Source organism: Corvus cornix, chromosome 1, assembly GCF_000738735.6.
Source record: "Corvus cornix cornix isolate S_Up_H32 chromosome 1, ASM73873v5, whole genome shotgun sequence".
Lineage (NCBI taxonomy): Eukaryota > Metazoa > Chordata > Aves > Passeriformes > Corvidae > Corvus > Corvus cornix.
The window spans coordinates 114682320-114708978 of record NC_046332.1 but is presented as its reverse complement, the minus strand read 5'-3'; the positions used below and the strand labels follow the sequence as shown (position 1 = coordinate 114708978).

Here is a 26659-nt window from a genome sequence, read left to right as displayed (position 1 = left end):
GCTGCTTGACTCAGGTGCCCAGCTGTAAAAACCCAAGAAGTGTCCAAATTTGGATGGTGAGGGCTTGCTGAGAACAGGCCTGGCCTTGGGCTGCTGGCCAAATCTCCTCTGGGACATAGGGCCCAAGAGAAGGGCTGGAAGATGGAGAGGATGGAGCTCTGCCCTTGCCCTCCAACCAAGAACACAAGGACAGCAGGAGGAAAGTTCTTCCAGGGGAGCAGGGGCTTGGAGAAGGAGGGCTCCTGCTTTATACAGGTGTAAGGAACCAGGAAAGCATTCAGGTGCTCTTGACACCTTCATGGCTGTGAAATCGGTCCCTGGAAAATCTTTTTTTCAGAGTCTGCCTCTCCAAAAATGCCATTTCTCCCCACTCATGAGCAGGTTTCTTTCCAACCTGGTTCCTTTCACCAGGTGAAAGTTTGTGGAGGAAGTTCTGAGATATAAAATCTTGTGATGCTTTAAATGCATTTCCAAACCTTCTAGTCTGATACACCCCCTGAGTGATATTTCTTCTCTGGGATCATATTTGGGATGCTTTTGTCCTTCAGGGGTTTTATATTCATGTGATCTCTCCCCACATTCGAGGAGTTGGGAGGGTCAAAAATGACCTTGAACTTGTTTTGTGACATCAGGTAGAGAAATTCCTGATCCAAGTCAAACTAACTCTTAAGGACAATGTCATATATTAGCAAAGGTTCTTTTTACTGCTGATTAGCAGAAGAGAAAAATATAATTGGGAGTCTGGGTTTTGCAGTACCCCTGTGGAAAGAAGGTTTCTGAAAATTGCAAGAAGTTAAAATTTTCTAGATATTTCCCTTTCAAGCCCTTGTCAGATGTTATTTCTTCCAAGCACGAGCTCCATTGCCAGGGGATGCAAGTACGTGGTCTGTCCACAAAAAGCCCCCAGACATAAATAGCACTTGGGATGCAAAGAATATCAAAATATTTCCCAGTTAATAGCTGTTCTTTTCTCCAGCACAATAATTTAGGGGTAAAGAGAAGAAAAAACCCAACGGGCTTCTTGGCTGAGGCTATTACTGAGATTTAAAATTATAATAACAGGAATCTATTTTTAATAAACTGCTGCAGCAATGTTTATTGCAGTTAAGAATAATTGTTATGATAACTCAATTTGTGATTATTGTTCTTAAAACAGAAAAAAGGAACATTATTATAAAACTCTTTGAACCTCTACAATTATCTTCCATTTTTCTGCATTACAGACTCTTTGATGGCACAGTGGGAGGTAGGAAGAGAGTACATTTCTTTCCAATTTCTGTCCCTTTTTTTGGAGGATGAGGGGCTGACTCATTTGTCAACCTCACAGGTAAACTTGGGGTTACAACTGTTGAAATTTATGAATATTTATATGAAAAAATTGCCTCAGTTTTGCTCTACTTAAATGATTCCTTGAGGACCTGATCTTACTAACCAAACCTGTAGTTAATGACAGCTGTGGGGAGGAGAACAATAATCCCAATCCTAAACTTCTGGGAGTTTTGATGCTGAGAAAGATGCAACAAAAACAATGTGTTGCCATCATTTTTACAGCATGAAGAACTTTAACAGTGCACAGGAGTTAAGAAGACCTACTTTTGTAAAGGATGTGATTTATCCCACAGCTTTAAAATCCTGCTGTGCTGTTTTCACTGCTTCAATTTTCTCTTTTAACATGCCTTCTGGGACACACGACTATTCTGATGGCGTCCTGAAAAATGTCACCATCTACAGTGGGTCACTTTCAAGGCCTGGGCAGATTAGGCCTGACAGCTCTGTGCAGTCCCCAAAACCTCATGTGCAGGTGTGCATCCATCCCTTCACTTTTTGGGAGCTGTGCAGAGGCTGTTGTTAAGCAGCAATTCCAGTTTGCTGGGTGGTCTGTAATGTGATGCTACAAAAGGGAGAATAACGATGTGGTTGTTAGTGATGAAGCAGGAACTACAAATAGTCACAGAATCACAGGATGGTTTGGGTTGGAAGGGACCTTAAAGATCACCCAGTGCCACCCCAGGGACACCTTCCACTATCCCAGGTTTCTCCAAGCCCCGTCCATCCTGGCTTTGGCCACTTCTAGGGATCCAGGGGCAGCCACAGCTGCTCGGGACAACCTGCTCTAATCTTATCTTTTTCCAAAAATCTGCTTGGGGAGTTGTAAAGCCAAAGCCCAGATGAAGTTGAATCTGGCCAGGGACGTCAAAGACAACAGGAAAGTCTTCTGTAAATTTATAGGAGACAACAGGAAGACCAGGGAAAATGTGGCCCCACTGCTGAATGGAACCTGGTGACACAGGACATGGAAAAGGTTGAGACCCTAAATGCCTTGTCTGCCTCAGTCTTCATTAGCCAGACCAGCCATCAGGAAGCCCAGGTCCAAGAGATCAGTGGAACAGTCTGGAGCAAGACACTTACCCCTGGTGGACAAGGATCAGGCCAGGGAATGCTTTAGCAAAGTGGGTATGTGTAAATCCATGGGCTTTGCTGGAATGTGCCTACCAGGGCTGAGGGAACTGGCAGATGGCACTGAGGCCACTGTCAATGGTCTTTGATTGATCATGGCGATTGGGAGAAATGCCTGAGGACTGGAAAAGAGCAAATGTCACTCCTGTCTTCAAGAAGGACAAAAACGAGGGTGCAGAAACCAAGAAGCCTCTTGGCCTCATCTCCATCCCTGGGAATTCAGCAGCAAACTCCACCATTTCCTTTTGTGAGTTAAGTTGCAGCTTTGCCATTGGGTGGATTCACTTCCAAATGTCCCATTTATCAAAATACCTTTTTCTAAAAGTCTTTCTTCAGACTTTCTTATAATTGTTGGGGATTATTTTGAAAAACAGAGTATTCATTGCAAACTCTTGAACTTTACTGCAACTGTAATTTGCAACAGGCAGCAGTTTGAAAAGGGAGGTCAGAAATTAAGAAGGAGGAGAGAGAAGTGATTGAAAGTGATGTTTTCCCAGAAAGATTGAATTGGCTGAGAAGGAAACCAAAGCACCATGAAAACAGGTGAAAACTCTCTTGGAAGAAAAGATTTACTTCAAGGAAGAATAAAGCAGAACAGTGATTTATCTCAAACGTCCTCATCTACTGAAACCAAATACCTTAAGTTTTTTTATTTCTTCTCCATGTTCTGAAATGGAGAATGACTTTGATTAATTGTATTTGAATTACTAATTGCCTCTGGCAAATTTCTGAAGTGGTGGGTAAAAAAAGAAAGATGCCCAGTAAGTGTTTCCTCAACAGCTTGAAAATTAAATATTGGTCTGTCTGCTACTGCTGAAAGTTCTTTCTATCCATATGTTTTGTTTAAAACCCTTCATAAAGTGACCTTTAAAAATGCATTATTCAATATTTATGGGCCAGCATTCAAATTGCCCCACTGGAACACTCAATTATGTTTTCAAGGTAATGAAGCTAATTATTAATTTTATAATATATTTGATTTCCTTGCTGCAAAGGAAAGCTAAAGCTAATCAAGAAAAGTAGGGGAAAAAAATAAAGCCATTAAAACTAACAGAGCTAAACATGACTACAAGTCTGTAAATCACTGGAGGGGCTCTAAGGTTGTTCCAACCCTGGAAGATTTTACTCAAGCACAGGGACCAAATTTTGGTTCTATATGCCCTAGAGAAAATCAGCTTTATATGGAATATATTAGAATATTTCCAAACACTAAATATGCATAAGTAATGTATTTGGAACATGAAAGGAAAGAGAGCAAGATGTTTATTAAAGAAATGATAAAAAATATCTGTTGACTGCTTGGAAGGAAAGAGTTCAGTTTTGACTTAGCTGTGAATGGAGATGCTTCCCTTTAGCAGAACAGGGACAAATATTTATCTTACTTCTTTGGAGTTAGAAATGAAAAGTAGTTCTATCTTTATCTATTTCTACAGCTCCTGGGTTTGTGGTTCTACCCTGTGACTACACAGAAATCAGCAATTTCTCCCACTATTTTATTTCCTACTTATTTTCCTCCTTATCTATCTGTGTGACACACTAATTTCCTGCCTTGAGTATTATAACTCTCTACCTTCTGCTTGGGCTTTTTCTTCCCACATTTTTCTTTTAGCTTTCTCTAGCCAAATCCTTGATGCTTTCTTTCCAGTGTTCCTGCTTTTGAATGACCCTTCCTCACCCCACTGCCTACCTTCTATTCCTCTGTCCTCACAACCACTGCTTGTTATGGTGAATATTAAGCAAAAGACCCTAAATAGATTATTAATTAATCTTTTTCACACAGATGAGCACCACTGATTACTTTCTGTGTGTCTGAGCGGCAGCACTCACACTGGCAAATGTATGTAATAAAATAAAATAAAATAAATCATGTTTTCAGAAAGCAAACAAATATAATTATGCCTTTTTCCCATTTCAATCCTCCTGTGCAGTGCCACATCCTGTATCCTGTAACAAAGACTGACAAATCTTCTGAGATTTTATAACCTGCTTGATCTCAGAGTGCCACAATTAACTTGCCTGTGCTGTTAGGAAGAAAGGTATCAGTAGAAACAGCATCTTTGTGATCTAGAAATTTGATTGAGCCCTGGAGTTGGATGCCCCTCAAGTACCTTCAGTCAGCAAGGAGTTGGAGCCTTAAATTCTGCCTTTTTTTTATTCTCCCCCTGATTTAGATATCCCAAGTTTGATATTTAGGTGGTGTCAAAGAGAGAGTGTAACAGCTCCAGGATGTCACCAAAGGGTTGTTCCGTGTCTAACAAGCCACAAGGCAGAAGGGACAAGCACATCTCCTGCAATCTGTCTTTATGAGCAGTTACTGAGAGCGAACTTTCGCTCCCAAGCACGAAGCACAGCAGTGAGACATTTTATTAGAGACTGGTTTGAGCTGGAGATGGGCAGATGCACCCACATATGGTCTTATTTATCCCAGAAGGATCAATTGCCTGATGGCTGCAAGTGTGAGGAGTGGATTTAATGGCTCAGCCAGCCTCTTTTCTGCTCCTAAATTCCCATGTTTTCTATACATGGGAGAATATGCTCACACATTCTATTAACTGGAACAAACCCCAGTTATCTCTGTGAGTAGCTCCAGGAGATATTGTGATCTACCCTCTCCTGCTTCCCAGCCTCGGTGTGTGGGGTGAAACCCTCCCCAGAGTGACCACCACCTTCCTTCTGCTGCCTCACCTGGCCGATGTGCCTTGGGAACTGCCATGTTCATCACCCTCCCTCCGTCCTGAGGCTTGGGGGGGGACGCGGTGAACCTGCAGATGCCCGACTCGGACGGCGTGCTCGAGGTGAGGCTGTCCGTGTAGTCGTTGGTCCCTGCCGTGAGCTGCTCCGAGGAGGTGTCTGATATGAAGCATTCTGTGATGGTGAACTTGGCGTGCCTCAGCTGCTCTTCCATCTTGGCGTGCTCGTAGGCCCTCGCCAGCTCTTCGTACGTAGAGGAGGCACTTTCTGTGGAGACCATGCTGCTCCTCGCTCGATCTAAGCCACGGGAATGGGAACGAGGGGAGAGAGAAAACATCTGCACAGTCGTTTTTGGGAGGAAAGCCACGAGCATAGTATTTCAGAGTAAAGCAGAGAGCCCTTGAAATTATCAAGGTGATTTAAGTGAATCTGCTTCGCTGTAAATGCCTGCACAAGTGTTAGTTTAGTCAGGAACTCAACAATTACTGATAATCTAAAGTGAAGTCTTAGCCTGTGAGCAGCATTAGGTGCCTTAGCATTAAATTCATGTTTCTTTTATAAAAAATAACCTCTACTACATGAAAAATGCCACTTTAAAAAAAACCCAAACATTTCTCTAAATCTTAAATGCCTTCAAAAGGTTTCAAACCCACAAACCAGATTTAGCAAAGTAAGAAACATCTTCTTTACATTGTCTTTTTAATGCATCTCAGAAATATTTCACTGGGGTTATGTACAGGTGAGAAAGGACAGTCTTTTTGTCCTGTTTCCATCATACTTTTTTTTTTTTTTTTTTTTTTTTTGGAAAGTCCTGAGAACAAAGGTCAAAGAGAAAGGCAGTAGCTCTCAGATATTGTCTCTCTAGACACCAGGTAAAACACTAACTCATTTCATTTGGAACAAAGGTCTTAAGAAAGCAATATTTGGCAACTACAGCCTGCAGTCATTCAGGTGCCTTTTTTCAGTGCTGCTGAGGCTAATGGAATTCATACTTGACACACAGGTTATTACGACCTACAAGCTGTTCTTTTCTGCTGATGAGCTTCTGAGAATATCAATATTTCTTAAACAACACTATTATTGAAGATGTAAATGGCTACTGATACATTAAAAAGCACTCTGGAAATGCAGGACTCATTTCTGCAGGGATGGAACTGCTGGGCTCTTGCACCCACAGTGTTTCTACTCCAGTGGGCTGGAAGAGCAGAGGACTTTTAAAAGTTCCGTGGGCAAAAGTCGTGTTTTATCACAAGATCTGTGCAATTTCAGACATTGTTGGTGATGTTCAATAAACAGGCACAGTGTAATAGCTAATTCATAAAAATGGACCTCATTTTAGCAGCCAAAGGCAAGTGGATGTCGTTATTGCAAATCTTTATCTTTTTTATTGCGTGCCTGCACCCCTGCATCAGTTTTCATTGTGCACGAAGAACAGTACTCCTGCCACTTGTAAATATGGCCATCCATTATTTAAAATGACAAGTACTTCTGCAATATGCTGTAACTTGCTTAAGATTTTGAGCTGACCAGAACTTAACAGGGTTTCTTTTGATTTTTCTTTTTTTTTCTTTTCTTTCCACCCACAGGAAATATCATTCTCCTTTTGACATTTGATTTGTAAATCAGACCACTGTGATGTCTTTCCAAATTTCTGATCAGCTGGAAGCTGCCAGGAGGCAGCAGTTGACCAGTGCCATAGAGCAGTGCATGTGAATATCATGGTCATGCAAAGGTCACAGCTTGGTCCATGAAGATCAGGACCTGCAGCTTCCCATATCCCATGCCAAGAGGGAGAATATTCCCAGACCAATCTGCTTGGACATGTCCTTTAGATTTGATAAAAGTTTATCCAAGCCCAGAGTGAACTTTATGAAACTTCTTGAACTTCACGAATATAGATTGATCAGGAAATTTCTAATGGCCTCGAGTTAGAACATTTGAACTTGGTCACAGCTATGAACTGCTGCCAGGCATTTCTCCTAAGCTCAAAAGCTGCTGCTCTGTAAGCCTGGAATGGTTTTGATAAGTGCTAAATTCTGCCAAATATCAACTGCATCAACCAGTTCCAGAAATCTGAACTCCAGATTGGAGAAGTGATCAAATGTGCACATTAGCTCAATTGATTCTTGAACACATAATTTGGCTACGTATGTTTATTTGAAAGTTTTAAACTTCTGAAGCACTTAAATTAAATGGACTCTACTCTTTTCCCAGAAACCAAGTGGTGTAATAGAGCTGCTTTTTTGGCACAAGAAAACCTTTCCTGAGCATGATCTAAAGCTTGCTATCCCTTACATAAATCACCATGAGCTCAAAGGTAGACACAGAGTAGAAAAGTAGGCTTGTTAAAATATAAATTATGAAGTGTGTTTACATAATTTTACATAGTTTGTCTACTAAACCACACAGCAAATTTAATTTCTATTGCCACACTCACTGGAAAATATCCTTGGGTGACAACAGGTTGGAGCACATCCAAATGCACCTGAAATCTGGAGTGTCTACAAAAAGGGTTTCTGAGAGGAGATTTGTAATTTATATTTTGATCTGTATATCTATTAGAGTTAATCTTAAAAATTTATGATAATTCTACCTGAAGGTTGTCAGCTGGCTGGAGGTATCTATTGACTGCCATTACCTTATGGAGAGAACATCGGGGTCTATGAGTTTAAGAGGGTGAATTATGAAACAATGAGAACTCCAGGCTGTAAATTCCTAAATCTAAGTGAAGTCAGATACTTGTTCCTATCCAGAGAACAAAACCAGTCATACTGGTTTTCATGGTGGAAGGCCAGTCACACCCACTGCTTTGTAGCTCTAACATGAACACCTTTCTCCTAAAATCAGGACAGACAGCAGGCAATTCCTTCTGAGGAAGCCAGAGCAAGCCTGAATTCACTTTGGTCAGACTTCCCTTTGGGAAATATTTTACCTTTCTTCTCATTTAATCTTTATTAGATTTCCTTCATGACTGTTCTTCTACTTAATCATTTACTCATTTATTTACCTTTTTTGTTGCTTTTTCAGTGTAGGACAGTGGAGAAAGCAAGTTACAGTTGCATTTATGATGTGAAGGCATCGAGAAGAGATGAGGACTGCAGGCAGAATATGTATTCAGTGTCTCCCCACTTGTCCTCTAGAGGAATAAACCCCAAGCTGTTTCTCAGGAAAATCCTGGCCAGCTGCTGCAGGATTCAGTGCTATGAATGGATTTTTACTTGGACTCTAATTCCAGAGTTTTCCCTCTTTTTTGTTTTTTTCCCTCCACTTAAAATGAACATATTAAATGAACGGGAAAATAAAAATACTTACCTGAATGTTGTTCAAATCCTAAAATCATTCCATATATGACTCAGGGATATTCTGGTTACTAATACTGTCCATTCCTAGTCAAATTCTCCTACTTTTGCTTTTTGGTTGGGGAAGCTACAGGAAAATTTACCACCTTGTCTTTTAAAGGAAGGACATCTTTCAAAGGATGTGTGTGGAATGAGGAACCAGAAGCACAATATTTGTTATCATTATCTCTACAAGCATTTGTGGCACCCCTCATAAATCACCTACAGAAAAACCACCCTGGCAAGAGAAGAATAATGACACCCGAGCTCCAAACAAGGCACACCCAGGACCAGGAAGGTTCCTGCAGCTGCTGCTGTCCCGTTTTCCCTGCGGGGAGCCCTGTCCATACCTGTGTCCTGCGAGGGGCTGACGCTGTAGCTGTCACTTTCCTTGTCCACTGAGCCTGCTGGCCTGGGGGTGGGGAGCCTCCAGTCTGTGGTGAGGGTGTGAGCTGATATGGTGGGGTGGGGTCTGTTGAGGGTCCACTGGCTCGCGTAGCGGTTGCGCGCGGTGGGTCCGGTTTTGGCACTCCTCCTCGTGGTGGGATCTGTGAGGGATTGCAGGGAGGGATTGGGAAGGAAACCAGCCCTGTCAGAATCACAGAGTCCTAGAATGTCCTGAGCTTGAAGGGACCTACAGGGATCATTCAGTCCAACCCCTGGCCCTGCACAGACACCCCAACAACCCCACCCTGTGCATCCCTGAGAGTGTTGTCCAAACACTCAAGGAGTTCTGGCAGCCTTGGGGCCGCGACCATTTATCCAGCCACCTCTGGGTGAAGAACCTTTTCCTGATATCCAGCCTAACCCTTCCCTGACACAGATCCAGCCATTTCCTCGGGTCACCAGAGACATCAGTGCCTGGCCCTTCACTTCCCCCTTCCAGAAGGGGATGGCCACTGAAATCATCTTGGTTAAAAAGACCCAAACTCAAGACATTCTTTTTGGGGGGAAGAAAATGAACAGTGTTAATGCTGATCATTACCAAACCGCTGATGCTTCTCTAGAACTACTCTCTTTCTAATGAAACTCGACATTTTATCAAGGGTGGAACTGAAGAGCTGAAGGCCCCATCACTCTTCCATTGACACATTCATTATCCCTTTACTCCAAGACAACCAGTTCTCCAGTACCAAAACCACCCTGAGAACTGAAAGAGCACAAGGCAAGTAGATTTGGTCAGGGATTTCACACCACACCTCAAGTGAAGTGCAAGGTAAATTATCAGCATAGATGTGCCCTCAGAAACACCCTGCAGCAGGCATCTGCTCTCAGTTTTTAAATAGATGTGCTCAGAAATGTGGGGCTATAATTCCCTATTCTGGACATACTGTTACTATATTACAATATTGATCAGCTACATATTCCCAATTTTAACACATGGCCAAGACATAAAACATAAGCTAATAAGACATAAGTAGCAGTGCCATCGGAGTTTCAGTAGGAACAGGTTCATAAAGATTTGACTGCTTTGAAACAATTAGTAAATTAATACAATTTCTTAAACGTCAAAAATCATCTGCTACTGGTTTAAGGTCAGCAATGTTCTACTTGTTAAATTAACGTAGGGATAATGTAGTGACCAAGTTTGTAAAAGCAAACTGTGTGCCAAATTTGGCCTCCTTGAACTTATTAATAAAGCATTCTGCCCTAAAAGTGAGTCTAACAAAGCAAGTGCAAGAGAAGAAATCATTATGTGGCAAACTGTGACTGCATCAGTACTGAAGGATTTCTCTTAGAAGCTTCTGAAAGGATATCACTAACAATAGAAAGGGCATTAGAAATGAAAGATTCAAATCTATTCAAAATGTTCTTTGACATTCAAATGGTGAAGTTGTCAGTCTTTGAGGTAAGAGACTTCAGCAGAAGAAATTGAAAGAAAAAGCAATACCCAGATAATGACTCTGAGCACTGCTTCTGCCTAAGCATTCCCAGTGAGAATTTGTATTCTGCTCCTTCAAAGAAACAAGGCATTTATTTATAAATAATGATCTGATCCTTCTCCATTTTTTTCCCTACAGCAGTGGAAAAATTAGAGCCCGGTGCCATTGATAATTGATCCTCTTGGTAGTGCAGCACAGAGCTGCCTCACATGGACAACATCCAAATCCGTGCTTGGTGTGGTGCAAACCACCCCTTGGGAATGTGGCACGTGGCTGTGGTGTGGCCAGGAGTGAGCCTCCTTCAAGGGGAAACATGAAGAACAGAAGGAAAGTGCTGGTGGGAACAGCTCTTGGCACAGTGCTGGGGCTGCCTGGTCTGGAGAAGGTTTGGGGTGATGCCCTCAATGTACAGAAATACCTGAAGGGCAAGAGGGCAAGAGCCAAGTTTTTCTCCGTGGTGCAAAGTGAGAGGAGCAGGGGCAATGGCCACAAGGAGAAACTTGAGAGCTTTCCCCTGAACATCAGGAAACTCTGATGTGAGGGAGGCTGAGCAGGGGCACAGGCTGCCCACAGAGGTGGTGGAGTCCCCCATCCTTAGGGACATTCAGAAGTCATCTGGGGGTGTTCCTGAGCAACCAGCCCTTTAAGCAGAGGGGCAGGACTAACCCGTGCCCAGACATCCCTCTGGACCTCAAACTCTGATCCTGTGACCCCGAAGGATCTTGCCAGCAATGGGAACGAGTCAGGAGAGCCTCTGTCAGCACACAGAGCTCAGTCCTTGTCCTGATGAGCAGGAGCTCTGCTCCAGCTGTGCCTCTGTAAGGGGCTGTGCAGCACAGGCACAGCAACTCCAGAGCTGGCAGTGGGATGGAAACACAGCTGGTGCTCTGGTTATGCCAGCTCTGCTGTCAAACGTAACTGGAGAGAGCTGAGGTCAGCAAGGCAAAGGTTCACAGAGGATCTCATTCATAAACAGATAAATAAGGACAAGAGAACAACTCAAAAAATGCTGTAAAGGAGTATTTGTCACTCAGTGAATGTGAGTGGGCTTAGACAGGAGGGTCCATAACCTCCAAGCCACCCAGCTGGGCTCTACTCTCCTCTTCACAGCAGAAGTGGTGGCTCTAGACAAAATCCCATCACCCAGCCTGCAGCAGAGCTGGATTAGTGTCTTAAATCCAGAGAACATTACCTGGAAGTCTTTGACCCAGCCCTGTACACTGCTGCTATCAGATCTGTACTGCTTAATAAAAGCGATGGTGGATTTTTATTTCCAAAGCAGGGCTGGACACAGATCATATTCTTACACATGAGTTAAATCCACATTTGATTTGAAGGAATTCTCTCCCTGGCTGCAGAGGAATGAAGCACAGAACTGCACACAAAAAGCCATTAGTAAGCAAGGTGCCATAAACTTCTGTGGTATGACACAGGCAAGAGGGTTTGGCATGATGCCTCTCTCCTTAGAAAATCTAGTCCTCGAGGAATGACCTGAAAAAGCTGAAAGAACAAAAAAAGCACCAGGGCCAGGGCTACAACACCTATTATTTGTAAAGACTGGACTGAAAATGGGTTTTTCAAATAATCTGTGTCCTAGCAACTGAGCTTTCAGCATTTATGTTCACCAAAATCAACAATTAAATTCTGAAATGGTCAGGGCATAGAAGTAATCCAAGAGTTTTCAAAAATTGCACACTGCAATGAACTACACTTTGGTAACATTTCTAACTCATAAGTAATCATTCAAGCTAGTATTTTTTTTAATTTTTCCCCATTTACACAGATATGGAACATATTCATGAGAGGAATGAGAAGAATGGCTTGCATCAGTATATTAATTTATGATAGTATTTTAATCACTTGAAGAATAATTTGGCATGAATATATCCGGGAAAAGTAATTTACCATAATAACTAAAGCCAGAAATATAACTTCTTCAGAAAAAGTAATAATGAGAATTGCTTTTTTTTTGCCTGATGGAGAGGTAGGGAGGAATGTTGTTTTTGAAATACAATAAAGATTGATCACAGAGGAAAAAAAAGTATATTAGACACTAAAAGCCATTAAGGTAATTTACCCAATAAATTCTGGAAATTAAAATCTAGCATGCAGTGTGTTTAATGAAGGCCAGGTATGAATTATTTCAAATTACACCTCCATTTCAGATGCATATGCAATTTCCCCCATATTGAATCACTTAAGTGCAATAGTTTAAGAAATGTCCTCTGCTGACCTAAATAGATTTCTCTCCACTCTCAGACAGAAGGATGAGGATGCAAATGCAGGAGCAGAGTATTTATTTTGTTATAGCTTTCTCCTCTCCAGATAAAAACTTATTTTCTGACGTGCTTACTTGTTCCTGGCCGGGCATCAGAGACATCCACCAGTGGCCCTGTGGCTTGTGACACTGACTGGTAATGGACCGTGTGGGTGACAGTCAGGGACTTCTGCTTGGATGTCTCTCCAAAGTCAGCATCAGTGAGCAGAACCGTTGATCTGTCATCTGTAAGTGGAAAAATAATCAGATAATGAGTACAGAGTGTTGGCTTTGCCTTCATTAGAGCTTTGGAGCGAGTCCCCAGGCACTCACAGCCCAGTGACACCACGGGCAGAGGCAGCTGCCTGCTCCCTGCAGGGCTGAGGTGGCTTTGAAGGGAAGGAGCCTCTGGGTTTAAACTCAAAGCCCATATAAAACTAAAGAATAACTTTCATTTTTCCTGGTGATTTCACCTTAGAGATGTGCAACTGAGGCAGACTGTTAAACATCCTCCTGAAAAGCTGATTTGTGTATAATCATTTTTGGTCCTAGTTCCTTCATCCCCATCCTTTGAACACTGCCCTCTTCCTCTTCACTTTCAGAGAGCTCAGATGAGCTCTTCAACAACATATTCCATTTATTTCTTTTTATTAACGTGATTAGCAGTGTCCTCAGTGAAACCACCCCTATCTTCCCCAAAGGAGGTCGTTAGGGGGTGTTGCTAACTAACCCTCTCTCCCTTTTTTCTGCAGAGACAGAATATTGCAGAGGCAATGACCCTGACCTAGGACTGGCTTTTTTTGCAGCTTCAAATAAAGGTGTGAGATTAAGCCTGACCTTGGGAAGGAAGAAGGTGAGCACTGTTATTTACTGCTGTGTGGTTCTGCTTCTATTTCTTCCCTGTGGGGTAGGATATACTCATCAAATTTCTACACAGACCTTGATCATTACAGGATATCAGTACAATAGAGCACTTGCTTACCTTTTTTTAAATTATTTTTTTTCAGTTGTGATCTCTGTATCATACCTTTTTTTTTGCTCCAAGGAGGAATCTTGTCCCATTGATCACGGATGGTTTCATAGTGATAAATCTTTCACTACCTTTGTGCTTGTAGAACAACTATTTGGTGTGCTATCAGACTTTCTTTTGCATTCTTTACAGTCTTTTATCCATTCAGAATTGCAATAAAAGCCTCAAGGTTTTCCTGCTGTGCTGTGCTATATAGTTTGGTACGTTTTCTAAGGGGACTGGCAGCAGTAGGACCTCTGGGCATTTACTAGTCAGCAGAGGTTGATCCACTTCTTTTAAGCATTCCTGGTTTTTGTTTTGGATTTTTTTTTTTTTTTTTTTAACTTGACAAGACACCATTAGGGAGGACAGTTCCGCACAATAACATAACGCACATTTTTTACCCAAAGAAGGCTATAAATAGAATAACATTAGGAATCAAATCACTCTGGCAAAAGATGAGCTCTTATTCAGGTTGGGAATAAAGCCTCTTGGCAGCAAGCTCCATCAAACACTGCCAAAATCCCTGCTTATTCTGGGTGGAAAGCTGCCTCTTACCAAGGCCCTGATCTCATTGCTGCCATGCAGCCTCGAGGAGTATTTTCACTGTAACCCTCCCACTGCTCAGCAGCTGCCACTCAAAAGTTAAAGTAGTCTTTAGGATGAAGCCTGGCACAAAGGGCAGACATTGGGAAGCTCAAATAATGATTTTAAAAAGTCCAAATTTAGGTAAAGAGTAGGTCTCTTTTTCAAACCTGGAACGGGCATGGACAGGAGGTGTAGAGATGCTGCTCTCAGCTTGCTGACTTTCCTCTGTGGCCACACCATCCCTGGAGGCTGTTACATTATCACCTTCTTTTACACAGATTTTTATCCAAAAAAAGTAAAGTTAGAAGTCTAACAAGGTCAGTCAGGAGTGTCTTGCCAGTGTGTGCCCATTCAGCCATGACATCAGGCTGCATTTCTATTTTGGGTTTCCAGACATCTTTAAATTATTTGGGGAAAAAACTCAACACCAAATATTTCTATTTCTCGTGACAGCTCAGCTAAGTGCCAGCCCCATGAGAAATCGTGTTTTCTGTTGCATCAAACAGTTTAGATTTGAATTTTGCATGGATACACAGAAGTTGAAAACTGATCAAAATGTTGAAATACCATGTGCTATGAACAGGTGGATACAATATGCAACATGTAAGTTTTAAAAGTTGGCTGTAGCAAATCTTCATATACTGAGAGTGCAGTTTCAGAATTTCATTTTCCTTTCAAGTAATGTCAGTGATCCAACTGCCTCGTCAGAGCCAAATGGGAAATCAGAATGAAAATCATAAAACTGCCAGTCCTCAATTATATTTTCTTCAAGAAACTCTTTCCAACAGTTTCATTTTCCTAATGTCCTGCATTATTTTAGATTCTATACTGAGATTACTTTTAGTGGGAAATTACTCAAAGGGGAGAAAAAAAAAAAAACCAGTTCAGTTTTCAAATTACTTTGTAGCTCTTTTTTCTTGATGTGTGCAGCGGGGAAAAGGTGTGGAGTAAAGGGATTCCATCTAGAAGAGCCTGTTACATTAACCAGGGAAAAAAAGCTCAGCTTTACCAATGGTCTCCATTGTGTCCCTCTCCTCAATCAGCAGCTGTGCTCTGGGAATGTCTATGTGCATCCTCAGTGTTTGCTGCTGCTTATTAAGTGTGTCTGACGTCCTGGTGTTCTTGCTGAAAACAAAAGAGAAGTGAACACGTTAACATTCAGCCTAAAGGAACAGATATTTGCAAACATCTTCGTTTTCAATCTGTCCAGCTCAAAAAAAAACCCAGTTCAACCATAATCAGCAAAAACCACTCCTACATCTGATTTTGCCCTCTTCAGAACAATGGTATTAATTTATTTATTCATTATTAGATGAATGCACAGTGTAGAGGGATGGGGTCTGTCCTCTATCAGTAGGAATCTGAAAATTTCCCACTGCTTTCTTCAAGTGTTGTCATAATGAAGTTAATAAAAACACTTTGGAAGGTGGACCTTTTCTTCTATTATTCATGAAGCTGAGTAAAGCAACACACAGCTGATCAAACAGGTTGGTAGGAAAATGATGCCTTGAGTAATTTCTAATTGTAGTTTTATTTTTTCACTATTTTTAATTAGCTAAGTTGCAAATATCACTTCGACGGATAAATGAAAAAGCAAATTAATCACTAGGCAGACTATTAATAGATTGCATAAAATATATTAAGGCTTTAGTCCCACTGATGTTCCAAGACAAAAATTGCAAATCTTGTTTACATTCATGGATTATGTCTAATTGATTGATGCAATAATCTAAAAAAGAATATAAACCAATTATTCTATCATCATGCAAATTGAAACAACTTCATTTTTAAGTTTGTGTACCAGAAAATGACTTCTTAAATGAGCTGTCTACCAAAAGCAAATGAAAATGGATGGTAAAACCGAGTGCCACAGTCATTTCCAGCACAGAGCTTGCACCAAAAAACCTTCAGATTGTGCGAAAAACCCAGGAACGTTTTGCCCTTTTAGATGTAATTACTCTTTGGATGAAATGAAATATTTGCAAATACTTCATGCAGGGAGGCTGAGGAGAGTTGAGACAAATCAGCCAGTAGTGTGATCCAAGTGCTCAGGCTTCAAAGAGCTGTAAGATTCAAGTGGAGGCTCATTTTCTAGTGTGAAATAGCTGCAGATCACTCAGTTTAATTCTGCTTTGGCAGTGAATTACTGCTGTTAATGGAATCAGCAGAGAACTGTTAAAGTGATAAGCTCAGCTCCTCCACAAGTGGGGCCTCGATGCAGGAGGTTAATCCACGTGTGATGAGCCTACATCACTAGGAAATTTGTGTTAACTTCCTGCTGTGTCTCCATGTCAGCAAGACCTGATTGCCTCAGGTTTGGAGATTCTCCTGGAGTCCTTTTTTGGAGGAATTTTCTATCCATGTGGTCAGGGATTCTGCTCCAAATCCAAGGGTGAGATCCACAAGGCACATGGGAGCACCTCTCTGATTTTCAGCTCCTGGCTTTCCCTGCTCTAGTGGTCCCCAGCATTAATACCATCCATACCTCCCAAATTTAATGTCTCTGTCTTCTCCTGGATGATTAGATGGTGCTGTTCCCACCACATACACATGGATATTTGAAATGCATTCAAACAGGCCACAACTGGTGCCTCATCATCATTCAATCATCATGTAATCAAAGTATCAGGAGAGTCTCCCAAGGCTTCCAGACTTTTCTCCATATATAATCAGTGGAGAATAGTCATCACAGGGTCTTACCAAGCACAGAAATTTTCAAAGACATTTAGTATTATCAAATGCAGATAAATTCCACACTGGTGTTCTCCAAGTCTCTGCACGGAGTGGATGCCACTCAAGTTGCTGAAATGTTAAGAGAATCAGAGAGTCATATTTTATCTGCATGCCAAATATGCTTGAATATGGGCCCTTGGAAAGTTGGACTGCTCTGGGCTTGCCCAAGGTCATAGAGCAAACAAAGATCACCTCTTCCAATGCCTTACTGCCCTCTGAGTAAAGATTTCCTAATATTTAATCTAAACCTTCCCTCTTTCAGTTTCAAGTAGGAAAATGATTTTTTTAATGTCCAATTTCAATAATCCAATAGTTAAAGAATACACAGAGTCAGATACATATAGAATCTGTGCAGTGCATAACTGAGTCTGGCAAATGCATCACTGCACCCCTCTGCACTCATTAGGGATGCAGGAGACAAAGGGATGGAATCAGACTCCTGCTCAGAGAATGCAGATCCCAGAATCCCAGTCTGAGATAGGGCCTCTTCAGCAGGATGAATGCTCTGTATTTCCATTGTTAGAAAGTACTCAACCAACACAGGAAGCACTGTTTGCACCACAGGGAGCAGGAGGAGAGTTTCTCCCAGTTTGCAATTTTACTGCTCACCTGACAAGAGAGAATTCCTAATCCCAATCTTGACTCCATGGATAGCTTCTTGCAAAATACAGTTCCTTCAAGCCAGAACTGTAACACAGGCCTCTCTATATTCAGGAATATTCCCTGCTGTGCTTGAGAGTCATTCCTTGGTTTGTGGGATGTCTCTCCTCCTCCTTGCTGATCTAATTAATTCCCCTGCATGCAGCACTACAGTGACATGGGGTGTCCAAACACAGCACAGGCAACTGGCAGAAGCAGGAGGCTTGTAGCTGATTAGGATGCTGTCTCGTTCTGGCTCAGGGTATTTTGAATTCTTTTTTGCAGACCACAACAGCTCCGCTTTCAAGTTATAAAAACCTAAAGTGCCAACAGCAATGAAGTGCCTCTAGGGCTTGGAAACAGGGCAAAGTGTTTTAAGGTTTCAATTTTAAAGTTTGGTGTCCAAGTATTCTCTAACCTAAATTCAGGCAAAAAGATATTTTAATGGTCTGGTGGATGAGGGGTCCAATGATTCATTCTTTAAAGGGATAAAAGGTATCTGTCTTTATTTTTCTATATTTACAGACATAAAATTCCCAAGCATAAGCATGTGCTTTTCTTTACTTGTCAGACCTTGTAAGGTTCTGTGTATAATAGAATTAATTCCCTCTGGTTCAAAGAATCTCTGAGCTCCAAATTGTCAGGAGACTGAGTCACAGAATCACAGAATCATGTCTTGGGTTGGAAAAGACCTTAAAGATCATCTCATTCCAACCCCCTGCCATGTGCAGGGACACCTCCCACTATCCCAGGTTGCTTCAAGCCCTGTCCAGCCTGGCCTTAGACACTTCCAGAGATGAGGAGTCCACAACTTCTCTGGGCAACCTGTTCCAGGGCCTCACTGCTCTCTGAGTAAAGAATTTCTTCCTGATATTTAATCTAAACCTGCCCTCTTTCAGTTTAAAACCCTTGCCCCTTGTCCTGTTACTGTCTGCCCGTATTGAAAGTCCCTCTCCTTTTTCTAAGCCCTTTAAGGTACTGGAATTCCTTGATGAGACCTCCCCAAAGATTTCTCCCTGGAGCATCCCAGCTCTCTCAGTATTTTGCTATATTCTTTTACTCTACTAAAGTTTCTGCTTTGCCACTATTTAAAACAAGTATTTGGACAGGTGGTCTTTTGGTCTGAGTACAACTTTTATGTTGAGTCTGTGGATAAAAGGGCCTTTTCCAGAGCAAGTACATTGTACAAGGCATTCTGAAAGAGTCCACAGTTTGTTGTAAAAACATATGGGAAACTAAATCAGAATATTTGGGCATAAAATATTCTTCACCTTGTGTTCAAAATTTAAAAATCCAGTGAACTGCTAGACTGATTCACAGTGAACTGTTACAAAGAGCATGGCTGGACTGATGCTTCACCCAAAAGAAACATTAAAAAGCTGTGCTTATACAGCAGCAGGGATTTTTATTTGTGAGTTTAAGGTATCAACACTGTGTTGTGCAGCTCCCATTAAACTGCTGACTTATCCTGCTCCACAGACATTCGACTTACACAGCCAAAGCCAGCAACTCTCAAAGCAAAGGCCAAAGCTCCATTTTTAATCCGCTTTACACATACTCATGAAAATCTCCTCAAAGGGAAAGATACACAAAGCCCTCTCCAGGCCTCACACCTTCCTACCAAGCAGGGAATCATCTTTTCTGCCCTCTCCCCAAATACCCCCTTTCTTGATATTTTTATCTTAGCAGATTTTGGTGGAATCTAAAAGATAAAAAATATCAGGGGCTTTATAATATGTGACTGTTGCTTTGGAGAGGGCTTATTATCCTTTGGTTATTCACATACTACATCTTCAGGGATATCTGGTGATTGTGGATAGCTCAGGTTTGGGTTGAAGTTATTTCACAGATTTGTCACAAATGAGATTTCCAAGCTCTGGCATGTCTGCAAATGTAATCCCCTACTTCCTCTGAAGTTCTGATTTAACAGTCATTTGCCTTTGTTCAAACTTTTAGAAAAGGAATATAAAATATGCCTATGTAATAAAACCAAGATTATTTGTTAATAAATGAGATGAATATGAGAGGACCTGGCTTGATGATCATAGTTCAATGCTGGTGAAAGGAAAAGCCAAATGAAATGGTGGCAGATGAGTTACCTTGAAAAACAGCTCTGAACTAAAGACTGAGAGGAGACCTGGCTGCTCTCTGAGTACAAAACTTAGGGAGGACAAAAGTTTCTTAACTTGAAGGCCACCATCAGCAAAGCAAAAGGTGGGTAAAACCTGGGCACTTCTGCTGGAAGATTGGTGAGGTTCTCCAAGTGTCAGAGGAGTGGGACTCTGAAATGGCCTTGCAGAAGTGGCGACAAGGCTCTTGTGAAGCCAACCAGGGTTAGGGCAGAGCGTTACCAGTTTTGCAGAGGGGTTCTGAGTGGTTGTCACTGGGACTGAATGTCTCCATCCAGGGGTTTCAGCCAGTCCCTGCTGGGTTTCTTAAGGGAACAGAATTGCTGCGTGTGCTAATCCGTGCTGTCTTCTGTGGCACCAGAAACCACCAGGGCAAACGTTCCTGAAGCGGATTTAACAAATCCCACAATTTGCTGCCACGGGCAGACAGGGAGGGGATGACCTGGCCTGCATGACCAGTCCTGTTAACATCACTGGACTTATTCAGATATGATGGCATAGAGCTGAATTTACACCAAACCCATCTGTCACCATGCCTTTGCTGAGTATATTCTTACAACAGAAGCGAAGCTTATCAGGGGTGAGGAAGTTTGGAGTGCGGTTCAGGTGGTGAAATATCTGTGACATTCTCAAATTTGTTGCTTGAATATAAAAAATATTTTCTAGCAACCCAAAATTCATTTGAACTCAAAAATAATCCCTTGGTGATCCCAGTTTCAAATATATGCAGCGGTTCTAAAGTTCAATATTTTCCCTAGACAAAACAATAAACATCGAGGATATGAAATTTCCATCTTTGAAAAAATTGTGGTGCCAGAATAGTCATTATGATGCAATTCAACAACTGAATTAGATTTCTGAATGCTGAGCTGATGGAACAGAAGTGAAAAATAATAAATGGATTTACCTGCTCTTTTATACTTTGGGGTATAAGCAGCTAACAATAATGAATTACATAAACAGAGCTGCAAAGTTTAGAGACATTCACAGCCAGAAATGTATTGCCTTTAATCAGACAGTCTCTGAAGAGCAATTACTTCGATACATATTATGAAAATGTTTTTCAGAGTAGGAAAAATGTCCAGATGGACCTACATAGCTTCTATGATTTAATCTACTAACACAAGTTCTCAGTTTTTTTATCATTGTAGCCCCTCACACTGTCCACAAAGTGTCTTCTTTCTCCCATGTTTCACCATCATAGTTCTTAAATGGTGTGTTTTGGAAAAAGGTTTAGGAATAAAAAGTTTACTTCTCCATTTGTCCCTCCAACAATTCTTAAATAGGATGCTATAGTTGACAGACATTTTTCAATCTCAAAAAATGATAAAATGAAATCTGTTCTTACCTCATAAGCATTTCGGCCAAACTCTTTGCATCTAGAAGAAAACAGAAGAAATGTCATCACAAATGAAAATGTATTTGATAGATGCATTATTAGCAAGTGATTTGAATCAGCCATGTGCAAGACCACTGTTGTTTCTCAGATCAGTGGAAAGAATCAAAGAGTGTCTAAAAGTCCCTACTTTTGCTAAAATTGCATTTTTGCCCCATACAGTCCTGTTTAGTTCCTCAGTAGCACCAAAGATGATTAGAGAAATGAAAGTTACCATTGGCTTAACTAGAAAAGACTACATAAATATATTAGAAATAGGAACAATTTAACAAATAACGGGAATCTCAGATCCTTCATGCCGTGGGTAGCAAATGAACAGGTAAAGGAAGAAGAAAATGCAAAAAAATGGGAATTTTGATATCCATCTCTAGGCAGGAGCCAAAGCCAGGCTGGGTGAGCAGTTGTCAACCTGTCATTTCCAAACCAAATGTAGTTGCATGGAGATCTGAGCAAGGGAGGTCTCCAAGGAGTCAGTTTAGAATCCCAGAATCCCTGAGGTTGGAAAAGACCTCCAAGAGGCCCAGCTGTGCCCGATGCCCACCTTGTCCCCAGCCCGGAGCACTGAGTGCCACCTCCAGCCCTTCCTGGGACACCTCCAGGGATGGGCACTCCAAACCTCCCTGGGCAGCCCCTTCCAGTGTTTGACCACCTTTTCAGTGAAGAAATTCTTCCTCATGTCTAACCTGAGTCTTCCCTGGCACAAACTTGTTTGGTTGCACTCAAATATGAATATTTTCCCAGTAACAATAAAACAAAACTACTGCTGGGCCTTCAGAGTATGGTCTACACAACGAAACAGAGGATGGTTTATTCCCACATGGATCAGCCCTGCAAAGTGAGACATTCATGAAGGAAAAATACTCCTCCTGTTCTTGTCATTGCTGCTATTATTAGCAGAAAATCCTTTGGGGCTATAATTATTTCAATACTTATCAGTTCAAAAGACAGCTGAAGTTTGGTTTTTCAGGTAGGCTTCTGTAAAACTTTATCAACATAATGCACTAATTTCTGTGGTATCATCCAGCAAAACCAGGCAGCTCTGCTTTGTTCTCCTGCAGTCTGCTGCTAAACAAACTCACTTAAAATGCTGATTCCCAAGTCCTTCAGTTTATCACACAGCAACAAAGCAGCCTTTTGTGCAACCAAGTGAAGCAAATCTGAGAAGAAAACAATTCCAAGTTCTAAGTCTTCAAATGACTCTCTTCTATGAAACTTTACATTTCTTCTTTTATCTGCTTCTTGTAAATCTACCAGCACCTGCCAAGACATTTACTGAATTTGTCTTTGTTTTCTCAATCCCACCTTTTTTATTCCTCAATCACCTCCAAGACCTACAACAATTTCCTTACTTGTGATCCTATTAAATGTCCTGCCTTTAAAATTCCAAGGATACAGGCAGAAAAAAGCCACCATCTTAACACATCTCTATAGCTTGTGTTGTACTGATTTTTAAAAGGAATGGACAGAGAGCTCTTTTTATTCATTAAAAAAACACACCAAAACCCTTTTTATCCACTTTCTGCGTTGTATTTATCGGACACAGTGCCAGCTTGCCTTTCTTAAGCTTTATTCCTCACCTACCACTGGAGAAGCTGGAATTCTGTGCTCCCTCTAAGTCTGTTTGCTCCACTCCTCCATTTTTAACCTCCCTCCATCCCTTTCCAGAGCAAAGCATGGCAGATTTCTGGTGGAGGGAAGGATGGTTCATCTGAGGTGTCTCATCTGAACCAAACAGTGCTCCACCTGGGCACTCAGAATTCCTATTTTTCACTTGGAATGAGATTGTCTTTGCCATTAACCCTTGTAAGTGGCAGTACCTAGTAGATGACAATATCTTTGCCATCATTCATAAATCAAAAGACCAACACTGCTGCTCCCAAATGAGTTTTGTTACTGGCATCTAAAAACCCAGGAAGGGGACACAGTTCTGTTGAAGAATACAAAAAAGCCAAACAAACCCAAAAAATAATAATAATGACACTGGTTGCAAGTAATGCTTTTTTTTTTTTTTCCCCCCCAGCAAATTTTATGATGCTTTTGCTATTCTAGCAGCACCAGGATCATGAAGACACTGTGCACATGTTCTCCCTCTGGCACACATAATCAGGGTGGTTTAATATGCAGACATTGTTTTCATTCAGCCAGCAGGTTTTGAAGCAATTGCTGCCTCCTTAAGTCAAGTCTGTGGATATTTGTGCAAGGAATTCACAACTCAAGGAAAGCAGAAGGGCCAAAGTTGAAGATTATTACAATGTACTTCATACTTCATACTTTGCTTTTCACAATTCTTTATCAGGTTTAAATGGAAGACAACCTCCCTCACATATTCTCAGGTGCTGCTGAGCACACAGATCATTTCCATGCTGCAGCTGGAAAAAAATTCACACCAATTCATATATGTGGCACATAAATGCTCCTTAACACATGTTGATCCTTGGTTAAAGGGGTGCACAGGAGATTGTGCACCTACAGGCAAAAATAACATGAGGCATCAGCAACACCATGTTACGTATTGAAAGCTGAATGAAAAAGTACTGAAGGGAAAAAACTCCATCAGCTGAGATTAAATTTGCTAATTACCCAAGCAGATTGTTCAAAAGGTGAGCAGCACTGCTGGAGTTAATGATGGGCACACAGGTTGCTGTGGGATGGGACAAAGGTGGCAGGAATATAAAGGGCTCTTATGTGCCTGTCAGAGCAAAACCCAGAAGCCTAAAAGTAACTGAACATCACAGAACCATTGAATAGTTCTGGATGGAGGGCACCTTAAAGATCATCCAGTTCCAACCCTCCTGCCATGGGCAGGGACACCTTCCACTGTCCCAGGCTGCTCCCAGCCCCAATGTCCAGCCTGGCCTTGGGCACTGCCAGGGATCCAGGGGCAGCCCCAGCTGCTCTGGGCACCCTGTGCCAGGGCCTGCCCACCCTCACAGGGAACAATTCCTGCCAAATATCCTGTCTAACCCTACTCCGTCAGTCTGAAGCCATTCCCTCTTGTCCTGTCCCTCCAGCCCTTGGGAATTGTCTCTCTCCATCTTTCTTCTTGGCTCCTTCAGGCCCTGCAAGGCCACACTGAGCTCAGCCCAAAGCTTCTCCTCTCCAGGCTGAACAATCCCAGCTCTCGCAGCCTTTCCTCCCAGCAGAGCTGCTCCATCCCTCTGCTCATCCTGGTGCCTCCTCTGGCCTCTCTCCAGCAGCTCCACGTCCTCCCTATGCTGGGGACCTCGCTATGACAACATCATGTGCCCAAAACTTCAGCTCCAGGAGAAATGTTATTGTCACAAACCAATGAACAGGGATTTTGATGTGCATTTCCTGCAGTACCATTTTGATCAGCGAATTGAGAACGCTTCCTAAAATGAGCCAGCGTCCCTGGCTGTGTCCTATCGTCTCCCAGTTTTCAGGTGGTGAAAGCAGGGCTTGGGAAGGAGGCAGAGAGGACAGAGGGAAGGGGATGATCTCTGCTCCAGCCAAGCATCACTTCAGTGAAAAAGCCACAGCCATCACTTTCCTATGCTGGGGCAGCCACCTTCAAAATTCTTAACACACTTGGGTTTGCCCCCTGGGAAATCAGGGACAGTGACAGAGTTTTAAATTGCATCCTGCCACTCCTGAACTATCATGCCGCGCTGACCCTTTGTGCTTGCGTTAAGGTGAATTGGATTTAAAAACAAAGGGAAAACTATTACAGGAGTAGCAGAGCTGGGTTAATAGCCAGGAGAAGGAGCATTAAGCTATCAGGCTTCTCTTTGAGAATATCTGCTGACCTACTGAATGGCTGCATGAACCCCAGCAGCCAAGTGACCTTTTTTTGTGACCTGGCTGGTGGAACTACTAAACTGGGCAAAAATCAGGAGTTTGCTGAAGACTCTGCTATCTTTATAAAGGAGGAAGAAAAATGTTTAACTGTCCCTACATCCAGACAAGTGGTAAAAAGATCAAAACTGGAGACTTCTGTTCTTATGCTGCATTTGCCAACAGAGATGGAAGCTCAAACCCATTGTCCATAAGCAAAGATACAAACATTTGCATGCAGAGCACACTGCAAATAAACCTGCAATTCCCATTCCTCTTTGTTAAGCAGGTTCACAGAAACTCCATCTGCAGCCACAAAAGCAAGATTTACATCTGCAACTTGCACAAATTATTTTAGAAGGTCCCACAGTGGAGATTATTCTTTCTGATGTAGACTAGAGGGAAGTTGGTAGGGGAATCCTGATTTAGGAAAAATGAATATTGTGCCTCAAAGAAACCCCAGCAGATCATGGCCACCAAGTGAAAATGTGATATTTCACTTTCAAAAATTATATGAAAGTTAATTACAACAATTACTAGAGCAAACCATTTATGTTTTAGTTAGGAGATCAGAAAAACTTGCACACATTTGTTTTAGAGAACTTAGTGAGGAGTTCTCTGGAACAGCAATAATTGTCAGGAAAACTTTTAGAACACAAAGTAACTTCCAGAAGAGCAGAAAATGTCTAACATGGGATCAGTCTTCAAAAACAATGTGCAAAAAAATTCTGAATTACTGAAGTCCTATCAATCTGATCTTGGCAATGCAAAAAATAATTTTAAAAAATTGAATGAAGCTTAATGAAATGAATTAAAAGGATAATTGAGGCCAATCAATACAGACTTGTGGTCAAGCAGCCATGTCAAACAAAGTGGATTTTTTAAATGAGATTAAAATTTGCTGAGAATTAATGACATTGAAAAAAACTCTCGCTGTGATATGATTAAATAACAGTAAAAGATCACATTTATATTTTTCTACAATAAAGCTTTGGTAACTCAAAGCATTTTAACAGAAAGTAGCATGATGCAAGAATTACCACCAAATGATCTCAGTGGAGAAAATGTTAAGGATGTAAATGATGGGAAAACTACAGAGGAAAATTAAAATATATTAATCTGTTTCATTTACCAATTAAAACATTAAGAAATGACTTGGTTACCACCATGTGGAAAGAATATCCTCGGAGACTGAAAATGATGCAAAAAAGAACCTCTGTACTGTAGAGAAGTAAAACAGGACCAGATGGGGTGTTGAGCTGCAGCTTGACAAATTCAGATAAGTGAGACACAACTTTTACAGAAATGGTGGTTAAATACTGATTATTTTTATCAAAAGTACTGATGAAATCTTTACCACTGCCTATATTTAAGTGAAGCGCTGGTATTTTTCTAAATTCCTCATTTTTGAGAGGAAATAGTTCAGAGAAATTTTATGTTATGCAAACGCCATCCTGGTCAGTGATCATCAGCCTTCCTTTAGGGACTGTAACTCAAGACAATGACTACTTGTAAATGAACCATGAAAAAATAATGTGCACAGACATCATTTTCTAGAGCCAAAGGGCTCGAGATGTCCTGCTCTTTGCTGGATGGAATTCCACAGTATTTCCAAGAAGATAACACTTTCTTTTTCTTTGCCACACTTCTTTAACGAAAAAAAAAAAAACCAATACTGGGGAGGTAGAGGGCTTACAAGGTTTTGAAGAAAAAGTGATTATACAAGCTAAAGCATCCAGATGTC

General features: G+C 41.5%; 1 protein-coding gene across 1 annotated transcript in view; it reads right to left on the bottom strand.

Annotated features, from left to right (window-relative positions):
- The window catches only part of DSCAM (DS cell adhesion molecule), a 445238-nt gene that overhangs the window by 12922 nt on the left and 405657 nt on the right, over positions 1-26659 (bottom strand). The window contains exons 28-32 of the mRNA XM_039553256.1: positions 21073-21103; positions 15233-15348; positions 12723-12872; positions 8837-9034; positions 5143-5445 (exon numbers count right to left, since the gene is read on the bottom strand). Coding sequence (XP_039409190.1) covers positions 5143-5445; positions 8837-9034; positions 12723-12872; positions 15233-15348; positions 21073-21103 — 798 coding nt within the window. The remainder of the gene's footprint in view (positions 1-5142; positions 5446-8836; positions 9035-12722; positions 12873-15232; positions 15349-21072; positions 21104-26659) is intronic.